The following is a 13,677-nucleotide window of genomic DNA, read 5'->3' on the forward strand; positions in this document are numbered from 1 at the left end:
TTTTCTGAAACGTAATTGAAAATAAAAATTATAAATAAATGTTTTTTTTAATACTTCAATATGTGGCTTTATTTGATCATATTGTCAACCATACACGTTCAAGTACATGCATTTTGTACTTGAACTTCAATTTAATTTTGTTTTGTATTTTTTATGTGATATTTTAAAATGATATGTAATTTTATAAATGTGATTTTAGATATAATGCCCTCTATGTAAATGATTTATAAATAAAAAAATATTAAACATATATTTATTTTTTTATTCTGGGATGTGAGCTAGTTTTTTTAAGTAAAATAAATGTGCACAACCAAAAAAGTTTGGAGATCACTGCTCTAGAATCATCTACAATCTTCTCTAATATTGAAATAATACTCCCACTTTCTAGAATATTCTAGAATCACCCAAAACATTCAGGAATCTTCTACAATATTCTACCACATTTAGTAGTCTTCTATATATACTTGGAATATTCCAGAAATTTCTTGAATGTTTCATAAATATTTAAGTTTTTTGATTTTTATATTTTTTATAACAGAAAATATTTTAATAAAAACTTTGGAGATTAAGAAAAATGAAACAGATTTCAAACGTTTAGGCAGGAGAGTACTTTTGGCAAACAAAGATGGCCATAATGTTGTTTGAATAGTCTTTATAAGAGTAGTACCAACCAAGAGTATTTAGAGGAAGTTGTTGAATCTAATTCATTTTTGGCTAGCCATGGAGGAATTAAGTGGAAATTTTTCACTGCAGTGCTGCCTAATCTCTTCAAACAATACTCTGTTCACATCAGCATGGTGTGAAGTTTTTCAATTGTCTATTAATTTAGATATATCTAAGTAACTGTTTTCTCTCTCTTTCTTATGAGCAAATTCTTCACTTAATCATTTTACAAAAGTACCTTCCATTAATTTCATAAGTAACTCCACTTTCTTCCTTATAATTAGTACAAAATGTTCCTTTTAAAACTCCTACTAACCGGTGGTCTTTTAGACATGTCTGATACTGGTAGTAAAAAATTGCACTAAGAAAGATAACCTTGAAGAAAAAAAAACAGCATGCACGAAAATAAAATGATCAACTGTCAAACTACTAATTTTGCACTATTCACAAATTGACCTTTGGTCAATTTTAAAAGCCAGTTTCAAGGATAGCTGGACATATGTATTACTTACTTTTAATAATTAAATTTTAACTCTATATATGTCAAACAAAACAACAACATAACCTTAAATCTTTATAAAATAAGTGTTTTACAAAAAATTTAAAACCGAAGCAAACTTTTAAAAAATTTTGCATTAGGTTTTAAATTTATGCAACCCTCAAGTTGCTAAGTGTAGGAGCATGGGTTGCAACCTCCACAGGAGGTCCCAACCAACAGTTTGAGACCCCTTGCATTAAGGGCTATCCTAAAACTTGAGTGTCTTAAAAATATCCCTGCCTGATATTTCATTCAAAATTTATATTATAGTACCAACTAATATTCAATAAATTCAGAAAATATTTTCCTTACCATCAATATCTTGTTCACGAAAGAATCGTGCCTGAACAAAATAAACAAAAATAAAATAATAAATTAAAAAAAAAATAATAAATAATAAGTAAAAAGCAAACCAAAATAAACAAAAAATAACTTTACAGAATACACTGGTTAGCAAAAAAAAAAACAACACCTTTTTCGCTCCCTGTTAAAATTCGGGGTAATTCTTATACATTTGATGCTGCTGAATTCAAATATGGCTACTATATTGCTGTAACACCCACCAAATTAAAGGGATCAAAGTCAAAAACTAAGTTTATAGTAAAAAATTTCATATATTTTAAGAAAATGTTACATACAATGCTAAATATTGAACAATGGGTATATTAACCTTATTCTATTTACAAAAATGTCTATCTGCTAACACAGCACTTATATTGCGGTTTTTTACCTATTACAATCATCCATTGGTGTCTCCCGTACGAGATTCCAGCACTAGTCTGCCAACATATTTGGACTCAATTTTCCCTGGTATCTTTTTCCATTTCAGAAATATCTTGGTGAAACCTTTCACCATGTTCATTGGAGACCGCTCCCAAGTTTTCAGGAAAAATGTCTAAATGGGAAAATGAAGCTTTAACGACATGTTGCATCCCAACTCACTCTACACTAAAATTATCTCATCTGCAATTTCACTGTAATTTGCGATTTCTCATTGTCTAAAAAGGTCTGCCAGACATTTTCAAATGCCTTCCAAGGCTCTTATTTCTGTAGCATTTAATTAGTGAATTCCTCATCTTGAAATAGCAGTTTGATTTGAGGGTTTTGGGTTATTTGTTATTTAGGAGCATTACCAACTAAGGCCATATTGCTCCTGGATATGCGGTGGTCATTCCCTGACCTTTCCGCATCCTCTGTATTTGGTGGTGACGGGCTCGAACCCCAGTCTAATCAAGAAGCATGTGCTACACACTGCTGCTCCTTCCCACCTGGCTATGGAGGTGCCTCTTGATTTGAGGGCCCACAAAATTTTTTTCTTTTATCTTGGTCTCACTTATTCAAGGAAACTTTTGCTACAAACAGGAAAATCCTTCTACTTTTTTGTTGATCACTTTCACAAATTTTTTTTTTTTTTTTTATCAAACCTAGCTTGATGCACAATGGAGATAAACAGATTTCTGACTTATCTATCAAAGGAGAATGTGCTGCATTTTTCTGGCCTGGTGTAGTTTCCGAACAGTCTGGCTATTTTTTTATCCTGTAGTGGTGATCCTTTGCTCAGTTGTACCAGTTGCATAAAAAGCAGCAATATTTAGTGCAATCCAGTCAGCAAAGCTACCACTTTTAGGTCGGCACAGATATTCCATTTGTATTCTTGATAGCATACTTTCTGGAAAAGAACCTGTAGGTTCTCGTACATTTCCTTCATGGGCCAATGGTATACTTATTTCCATTATGGAGTAAAACTGCTTTCAAACTGACCTTGGATGAATCAACGAAAAGCCTCCATTGCTCAGGGACTTGCTCCAGAGTAACTTTTTCATTAATTCCTGGACATTGTTACAATAAATCAAAGTACCATCCATGGAGTAATAGGTCATTATGTTATATTGTCTCTTCGTATAAAAAGACACCTTGACACCCTTTTCGTGAAGATTCCACTGCTGAAGCTGTAATCCTAGTAACCGAGTCTTGGTTTTGGAGAGATCCAAATCTCTGGCCAAATCGTTCAATTCTGCCTGAGTTATTAGATGTGATTTTGCAGTATCAAGGGTTGAAAAGTCTAGATCTGTACTTGTTTTGGGTTCTACATTTTCTGGAGACTTCTTTTCTGATCCTGAATCAGAGTCAAATCCATAAATTTCTGGTGGTTTTGTCAGTGTATCATCGTGAGGAAATGGCCTTAGAGCAGAAGGTATGTTGGGATACTCTATGCTTGGATTTCCCAGAAAAACCAGAAATATTGGTCATGCAAAAGTAACAATCGTTTATGTGTTCTCGAGGTTCCCGCCATACCGCTGGAACAGCAAAATACATCAACTGATGACTACCTCTCAGAATGCCTGTTAATATACTTGAACATGAGCTACAAGAAATCTTTGAAGCCATATTTTATCTTGATCTCCGACCTTAAATCCAAAACAGAATTCATAGGCTTTTCTCACAAGTTGTGACAGTGGCTTCCGCTACGATTTTCACACCACTTCTCCATAAATGTAGCAAAAACTATCAGGCTTATTTAGGCAAGAACATAACATTTTCATGTATGGTTGAGCTATGCTCAAATATGAATACAGTTAATAAAGTGAAGATATTTTTTCTAATTTAAACACAGTTCACGATTTGCGTTAATGTATACAATGCTTGTTTGCAAACACCAATTCACTAAAACATTTGTTCATCATTCACTCTCTGAAACAATACACTTTTTAAAATATGAAAATGCTTGCTTGGGGAGAATCCACTCGTATGTATAGCGGTAGTGAAGTTTCTAGAAGGCTCCCGCCGTTTCTAGAGAACTTCATTGACAGTTGCAGAACCTTCCAGAAACATCCCAACATTTCTTTTGCACATAACAGTATTCTAGAACATTCCATAAAATTCTCAAACATAAGTTTCAGAATGCTCTAGATATCTCCTGAATGTTCTAGAAAAAAAAATAATGAAAATAAATTTAAAAGATATTTCTTGGCTAAATGCCTAAGAGTTTACTTGTGCATGTGCACACATTATTTCTACTACCAAGGTAGTTTTAATGCATTGTTTTAATTATATCTCATATTGTGAATACCTTCACAATGATTTGCTATGGTATTGCACTACCTCGAATAAGTAATACTTGGAGAAGAACTAATGTTACTTATTCTCAGAGGATACCGCCACCACCACCACCCAAACAGCACCGATTTCGAAGCTTATTGGCCTCTCATTACCCATGCATAAGTAAACTCTTTCATACTCTTATGCATTTCACCAAGAAATATCTTTTAGTTAAACCACGCACGCAATCAGGCATCTCTCATATTGTGGAGTTATACTTCATAACTGGGTTGTCACTATTGCAACAACAGGGTACCTGCCCACCAACCGATTAGAGGCCAATAAGCTTCGAAATGGTGCCGTCCGGGTGGTGGTATCCACCAAGAATAAGTAACATTAGTTTTTTCCATAGGTGAAGCACTGCTTATTCGAGGTAGTGTAATACAGTACCATGGCAACTTGTTGTGAAGGTATTCACAATACAAGATATAATTAAAAAGATCTACTACCTTGGTAGTAGAAATAATGTGTGTGCATAATATGTTACCCATGCATAAGTAAACTCTTTCAAGAAAATAACTTGATAAAATAGAAGGAAAATACGATTAAACTAACTATACACATATCTGAGTTTCTGAACATATTTCCTATAAGAACCTGTCGAAATTATTTCAGGGAGGAAATTGATGCTGACCAATGATATCTATTATACATGCATTATTTCTACTTGGCTATTTCCACATATTATCTGAAATAATTATCAACTTTTCACGTTATTTAATGAACACACAATATATTACGGTAGAATCTTGTTTTTTTTTTTTTTTGGGTAGTTGTTGGCGCATTGGCTTCTGTGGCCATAATGCACCTCCCAAGGTTTTTGCAGTACTTTGATCCAAGCCCGAGGCGAGATTTGAACCCATGACCTTTGGGTTGCCAGGCAGGCAGGCACTTAACCCACCCAGCTAGCCCGGCCGGCTAGAATCTTGTTAACAGAAAGTTTAAGGGGCCTAAATTTTCAGGTTTGGTAATAACAGTGCCCTCCAAAAATATCAAAATTTGACCATTTTCTCTGTACATATCTCTTAATATACAGGGTGGGCCAAAAGTAGGTATACAGTACTGATATCTACTTTTGGGTCATGATATTTTTATTATATTTTTCATTAGTATTTCTTTTTAGTTTATAGGTAATAAGGATATTTTATTTTTATTTTTCATTATGATTTCTTTTATTTTACAGGTATTGAGAATGATAGCAGGGAATTTGGTTGAAGAACAAAGAAAGTGGATTCTGAAGCAGTATTGGAAGACTGAAAATGCCAAAAAGGTGCACAGGGCGTGGCAAGAAGCATTTGACACTGCTCCACCAACACGTCTGACAATTTATCGTATCAGAGATAAATTTGATGCAACAGGTTCAGTGGTTAATGCACCGAAATCTGGATGTCCTCGGACATCTGTGACAGAGGAGAATGAGATGAAAGTTGCCCTGGCATTCATGAACAGTCCCAAAAAGTCCACGCAACATGCGTCTCAAGAGCTACCCATACCGAGAACACCCTTGCAAAGCTTAATGCATAAATTGAAATTGAAGCCGTATTGTCTAAGACTCTTACACGGCCTTTTGGAGGACAATTCAGACCATCGGTTCCAATTCTGTGAAATAATGCATAACCAAATTTCTGACCAACCAGACCTTGATAAGATCATCTGAAGCCTGTTTCAAGTTGTCAAGCCACATGAACAGGCATAATTGTGTGTACTGGGCAGATGAAAATCCTCATGTGACTATCACAAATGAACTGAACCAGCCAGGTGTCACTGTGTGGGGGTGGACTGTTCAGTGATGGTGTCACAGGGCCAGTTTTTTTTGATACAACTGTGGATGGTAACAATTACCTAAACATACTGCGCAACATGGTGGTGGAGCCACAACTGGCAACCAGGGCTGACTTTGCCGAACTGTTCTTTCAACAAGATGGGGGCTCCTCTTCATTTTGCTTTGACGGTATGGGGCTACCCTGACATGACCTTCCCACAACATTGGATCAGGTGATGTGGTAGCACTGAATGACCGCCCCGTTCACCCGACTTGACACCTATGGACTTCTTTTTTGGGGTGTAGTAAAGAAGGTTTTTGAGAGGAAGCCCCATACAGTGGACAAATTGAAGGAGTTCATCTCTCAAGCATTTATTGACATTGGTGCTAGCCAGAATTTGTGTGTTACTGTGTGTCACAGCATCAGGGACAGGTTCCAGGAATGTTGCAACATTGCTGGAGGACATTTTGAGCACTTAAGAGACTAAACGTGACCCGATCAGTACTGTATACCTACTTTTGGCCCACCTTGTGGCACATTATAGCCTTAGACACTAATATGCCATAAAATCCTAAAACAACCAGCCCACCCTGAATATAACCTAGGCTGTTATTAATAATAAGAATAATATTTGGTTTAGATTTACTTTTACTTATAACAGAGAACACATGAGAAAGAAACAATTAGATCTGTGTTCTTTTAGTACATAATAAATCAAGAAATGGAAATTAGTGAGAAAATAAGCAATTCAACCTGCATAGAGTATAACCTGTCTTGAATTTCTTAATGGATTGCAGATTTTCAGATGTTTTGTGGTACTTGCTGTACCACTTCTTCAGTGAAAACCTGAAATGCTGTCTTTATTATACCATTGGCCTCACATATCAAGACCTTGGTATGTGAGGCTGATGGTGTTCATGAATGTGGTGTGAGCGTATGCACAAGCACACACAAATATTGGTCAAAATCACATAACTGGTTGCTTTTCCACACAGTCCTCAATAAGCATAAAGTTAGGGTGACCAGATTTTAAAAAATAAACACATTGCACCTGCAGAACCAGCAATGCAACACATGATACTATGCAATTCACACACAAATTGCAAACAAATGATTGCCATGTAAGTTATTTTAAAAATATATAGTATCCACCACAGATGAATCTATGCTTTGATTTAATGTTACCATTGTGCATTAATGATTCATGTGTATTGGGAACATATGTTGTTCCCAATACACATGAAATTTAAAATTTAAAAATTTAAATGTTGTAATACCACATTTTGCTGCACTTATTATATGGAATAGAGAAATAGAAATTTAGCTGTATCATATAATAAGAAGGTCAGAATGAGCCTTTTCATTCTGACCTTTTAGCAGGCTGATCATGTCAGAAATCAGTCGGGTTGAGTAAATTTAGTGTTTTAAGTAAAGTTAAAATATTTAAAAATTTAACATCATAATACACAGCCATTTCTGAATAAACAGAAAATTTTTAAGATGGCATCGTTTTAGGTTATATCTCATATTGTGAATGCCTTCACAACGAGTTGCCATGATATTGCACTACTTCGAATAAGTAACGCTTCACCTAAGGAGAAGACTAGTGTTACTTATTCTCAGATAGGTACCACCACCCAGACAGCACTGTTTCAGGGCTATTTGGCCCTTCGTCAGTGAGTGGGTAGGTACCCAAGTGATGCAATGATGGCAAAAACAGTTATGAAGTATAGCTCCACAATATGAGAGATGCCTGATGGTGTATGATGTATTTAGACTAAGGCGCATTTAGGGCTAGAGCCTCAAGCTGCGAACAAATTTAGACTATGTATATAAAGTGCTTAGCATCATAATACACAGCCATTTCTGAATAAACAGAAAATTTTTAAGATGGCATCGTTTTAGGTTATATCTCATATTGTGAAGGCATTCACAATAAATTTGTTCGCAGCTTGAGGCTCTAGCCCTAAATGCGCCTTAGTCTAAATACATCATACACCATCAGGCATCTCTCATATTGTGGAGCTATACTTCATAACTGTTTTTGCCATCATTGCATCACTTGGGTACCTACCCACTCACTGACGAAGGGCCAAATAGCCCTGAAACAGTGCTGTCTGGGTGGTGGTACCTATCTGAGAATAAGTAACACTAGTCTTCTCCTTAGGTGAAGCGTTACTTATTCGAAGTAGTGCAATATCATGGCAACTCGTTGTGAAGGCATTCACAATATGAGATATAACCTAAAACGATGCCATCTTAAAAATTTTCTGTTTATTCAGAAATGGCTGTGTATTATGATGCTAAGCACTTTATATACATAGTCTAAATTTGTTCGCAGCTTGAGGCTCTAGCCCTAAATGCGCCTTAGTTAAAAATTTAATTAAACGCAGAGTACAAGGTTTCTGGGGAAACTCAATACACAGTAAAACTTCACTAATTCAGATTAAGGGAGGAGGGAAGTCCGAATATTGGATCCATGCGGTTAGTGCAAATATTTTAATTGATGGTAAATGAATCGGACCGAGGCAGCTAAGTTCCGTATGGACGAAAATCCAGTTCAGCAGACGCTGCACGTTATTTCCAAAGTCAGCTGAGATCATTTTAATGTGAAAATTTACTGAATTTTTAACCAGAAATGTTATCCACATAACATGCCTTATAATACGAATGTTAAAAATATAAGAGATTTAAATTACATAATATAATTTCTTGCGTGCATCACTGGGCCGGTGCACGCAAGAAATTATATTATGTATCCAACCCCATAGGGTTCTTCAGTCATCAGATTTAAACTGTTTCGCCATAACGTCAAATTATTTCCAATTGTACGAGCAACTTGACTAATAATTAATAAAAGATAAATGAAACTTTAAGAAAACGTGTGTAATGTGACAAAATTTTCACATTAACTTCTAAATAAAATGGCAACCGACAATTTGACGTTTCGTTTCATTTCTGTAGGGAAAAAGGCCAACTCATTCAAAAACAGGAATCTGGTTACGTTCGGTTTGAGCCAAGCAATAAAATACTTTTTTTTAAATATCAACATTTTCGGTAAAAACTTTACCATTAATAACTGTATACCTTTATACGTCTGTAAAATACACCTCATTAAATTACATACCATTATCTATACAGTGAAATCCAGTAAAAATATTTCAGCAAAGGCTTGACTACGAAAGCAATTCAACGAACACAAAACGTTTAAAATATATTTTTAAAATATATTAATGTAGTCTAAAACTAACAAGTTCGTTTGAATGTTACATTCGGTTCTAAATAATAATAATAATAATAATAGCAGTAATTCGCAAACTTTTAGTATAAAATAAACCACAAACAACAATATTTGCACTTCCGTAATGACAGAGGTGACACCTGTCCTCCAGTAACAGCTGACGTTCATTGCGTTTTATTTTTTTAAAACTTTATTTAAAATTAAAAGAAATTTAAATTAAAAGAAACCCTGACTACTTCATTACCGCAGTACCCATCATTTTATCGGAAAGTTTGAATAACTTTAAGGAAGAGCTAGACAAATTCTTAGAGGAGATGAACATGTGATAGAGGAAGCTTGTTTTTTTGCTTTTTTTTTTTTTTTCATTTTGCATGTTGCCATATAAATTTACTTTCTTACATCATTTGTCACTCCTAATACTAATGCTGATATTTATAGTAAAAAAAAAAACCTTCACTAATTCGTACTAAAAGAAAGAGGGTGAAAGGGGAAGGCTGCATAACGGATCCTCGCTGCTAGTGAGTAGGTATAATCACCGTCCCTCCATATGGGGCATCCTCGCGGTAGCACAGTTGGTAGGATCTCTGTCCTCCCACACCGGTGGAAAAGACCTGAGCTCGAATGCCGTCGATGACGGGAAGAATTTAATGGGCCTTTTTCACAACGTGGTTGAGTTAGTTGGTCTCGAGGGAGGGTAGCATGGTTTTTATACTTGAAACTCCGATTTTTCGTCCGGCAAACAGAAAATCGAGCACAGAACACACGCAATTTATAGACAATATAAATTGCCTGTATTCAGGCAGAAGGTGGAAATTTTGAACAATTACTATAAGGTGATGTGAAGTTAAGTGTCATAGACAGATCTTCTCGGAAACCAAGCATTTCCGGAACTATGTTGATATAAAATATTTTTATTGTCTACATATGGGAAACTCATTCCTGAAGTTATGCCGTGTATTTTTGAGACACCCTGTATATTATATATATATATATAAATTACATTTCAAATTACAAATGATATATATATACAGTATATAATTTTATCTTTATATGGAGGTACTCTGTAAACATCAATTATAGATCACGACAAAATTAAAAAGATACTGTACACCTTTTTATAATTAAATAAACATAGAAATAAAAAATAAAAATAAAAAGTTTAAGTAACTAAAACCCAAATTACATGGCAGCCCTGGAATGTTGTTGCGGCACCCCGGTTGAAAACTACTGCCTTAGTCACTGGTGCTCTTAAAACCCTACTACTACTACAACATTTACCGGGTTGAAAACCACTGCCTTAGTCACTGTTGCTCTACTACTACAACTTTTACCGGGTTGAAAAGCCTTTGGTTTGAACATCACAAGAGGAATTTTTATTATTTATTTTATTATTATTTTTTTTTAAGGTGACTGAGGTAGTTGGTCTCAGATGAGGGATGCATGGTTTTATCTTCCAGAAGCTCGGGTTTTTTGACCAGCAAACAGACAATTCGACCACAATTTACAAACTCAAACGCGAATGCCTCATAGCATTAGTTCCTCGTTCTGCCGTTCCTTTTCTCATACAAGACCAGGATAATGGAATCAACACTGAGTAACACGGAGACGCCTCCGTAACTAGGTGGGAAGGAGCGGCAGTGCGTAGCACATGCTTCTTGATTAGACCGGGGTTCGAGCCTGTCACCACCAAATACGGAGGATGCGGAAAGGTCAGGGAATGACCATCGCATATCCCGGAGCAATATGGCCTTAGTTGCTAATGTTCCTAAAAACCAAATAACAAACAAAACGAATAACATGACCCAGGGAAATTAGTATTAGTAGAGGCATATGATGCAAGAAAGCAAGCTTATGCAGCATCAGCCAAAAAAAAAAAAAAAAAAAAAAAGGCTCCCATTTCATCCCTCCGTTCGTTCCTAATACCTGTCCAGCTCAGCCTTAAATATATTTAGGCTATCAACTGGTTCAAGCTCGCATGACTACCAAATACGGTGCTGTTTCTTGTGGTTCTCTTTATCTTGTGAGACCTCCTCGTGTGATCGTTCAGGAGAAAGAGAAAATTTATTTATTTATTCATTATGTAAATCTTTCTTTTTCAAGAAATGGGGTAGTGCTTCAGCAACGGCGTCATGTGTTCGTACCATGCAATATAAGGCAGATGGTCAAATATGGAGGGTTGCTGTACGAGTGTGTGCAATTCATTGCGAGAATGGGCAAGACGAGAGATTTAAGTCAGTTTAAATGTGTCACGAATATTCATATATAGCCCTAGAATATTCATTCTATCGCTATATATGAATAGCCAGTCTGGAAATATATGAATATATCAAACGAAACTGCAATCTTGTTGGGGTTTTCAAGTATCATTCTGTCTCTGGTAAAGGTTCAATAATCCAATAACATCCACCCAAGACTCTCCAATGGTGGAAAATTTCGTTGATGCGAGAGGCTAATGGAGGCTGGGAATATTTGCATGTGAAACAGAAAGGCTACAATCAGTCAAATAACAATCTAATACAACGGGAGTAACCAAAGACGCATTTCAGACTGCATAACTCGTTGTTCCTCGTAACAAATAGGTTATCGCATACCCTATATATCGCATACGACTAATCGGGGTTTCACTCCCATTAAAAAAAAGACAAGAAGGTACGTTTGTTGGGCTTAGGAACACGAACACTGGACAGTGAAAGGTTGGACACATTGCCTACTTTGAGAAATCCTGATTCCTGATGGTTCACACAATAGAAGGACCAGCTATGGAACAGCACGAGTCCTCAGACTTATCCTGCTAAGTGTTAACAATACTGTCTACTAGTTGCGATGGTGGGTAATGGTATGTGGAGTGTTTTCGAGGTACCCATTGGGGTCCTTGATACCAGTGGAACAACGTCTGGAGGCGACAGACTATTTGGAAATTTCCCATCTGTGCAAGGGCTCTTCCACAAAAGATATGAGTCGCAAGGCCAGAATAGTGTAAAATTGGCTCCAGGAGCATGGGAGTTAATTCAGTGGCCTCCTGAGTTACCAAATCTAAACCCAAAAGTGCACCTATGGTATAAAGCGAAACGAGCTCTTCAGAGCATAGAACCGCAACTGTCCAAATTACGACAACTCTGGGAAGCAAGTGAGTTAACACAGAGCATCATTCTTGTTGCAAGTTTAGACCTTGTTGATGCCATACCAAGACGAATCCAAATTGTTTGGTTGGCTAAACGAAGAGGGTAGACCCTTACTGTCATATACAGTGAAGCCAGTCGACATCGCTGGAGAGTGCAGTGTCGAGTCAGTTTGATGTGACATAAGCAGTGTGAGATCAAAAATGAGAGTAGGAGTGTGCTATAGGCCTAATGACTCTGATGAGTATAATAAGAAACTGTACAGGGAAATAGAGTGGGCCAGTAAATCAGAGAGTCTTATAATGGTGGATTTTAATTTCCCAGATATTGACTGGAATTTGTGGGTTGGTCACTTACACACTAGCAAGGCTTTTATGGATTTATTGGATGATTGTTTTCTGAATCAGCATGTTCGGGAAGCAACTAGAGGGAGAAATACTCTTGATTTGATTATCAGTAGTGAATCTTCATGCATTAAGAATCTGCAGATACAGGAACCACTAGGTGGCAGTGATCGCAGTGTGCTGAAGTGGGATTTACTCAAAGAGGTAACTACCATCAGGGGTAAAGAGAAGGGTTATTGCTTTGGTAAAGGCGACTACGATGGTCTGAGACACTATTTAAGTTCTAATCAGTGGGACCAACTGATGATGTTACCAACAGCAAACTCAAAATGGAAAGCATTCAAAGAACTTATCTTGGAAGCTACTAGGCTTTACATAAGGCCGCCGTAGCCTAGTGGTCAGGCGCGCGGGAACATAAGTACATGTGCCTTGAATGACCGGGGTTCAAACCCGTGACTGCTGAATACTGTGCTGTTTCTTGTATTTGTCTATCTTGTTAACTCCTCTGATTGTTTGGTCGTCCCTGAGTATAAACAGAAAATTTATTTTTTATTTTATACCAACTAAGAAATATTGTTCAAGGTTCAGGCCTAAATGGATGTCAGATGAACTAATGACGCATATGGCAGAGAAGAAATATGCATGGGATACATAAAAATTAACATGCGACACAGAAGCCTATGATAGATATAAGTTGATCTGTAACCAAGTTACAAAGGAGGTTAGGCAGCCGAAGGCAGATTACGAGAAATCTTTGGCAAGTGATGCAAAGAAAAACAGCAAGGAGTTCTTTACTTATGTAAACTCTAGAAGGAAGGGGATGAATCAGATTGGTCCACTTGATATCGATGGTTCAACTGTTCATGATCCTGCTCAGGTAGCTAACAAGCTAAATCAATATTTTGCATCT

At 36.4% G+C, this 13,677-nt stretch overlaps 1 protein-coding gene across 1 annotated transcript in view; it reads right to left on the reverse strand.

The window, feature by feature from the left end:
• LOC150089812 (calmodulin-like protein 4) overlaps positions 1–9,277 on the reverse strand; it is a 35,000-nt gene extending 25,723 nt beyond the window's left edge. Inside the window, exons 1-2 of the mRNA XM_090368831.1 lie at positions 9,191–9,277; positions 1,514–1,544 (exon numbers count right to left, since the gene is read on the reverse strand). Of these exons, the coding sequence (XP_090224957.1) occupies positions 1,514–1,544; positions 9,191–9,193 (34 nt within the window). The 5' untranslated portion in view covers positions 9,194–9,277. The remainder of the gene's footprint in view (positions 1–1,513; positions 1,545–9,190) is intronic.
• Between the last annotated feature and the right edge of the window lie 4,400 nt (positions 9,278–13,677).

This window comes from Mastigoproctus giganteus, chromosome 2 (assembly GCF_048544385.1).
Source record: "Mastigoproctus giganteus isolate SK-2022 chromosome 2, ASM4854438v1, whole genome shotgun sequence".
NCBI lineage: Eukaryota > Metazoa > Arthropoda > Arachnida > Uropygi > Thelyphonidae > Mastigoproctus > Mastigoproctus giganteus.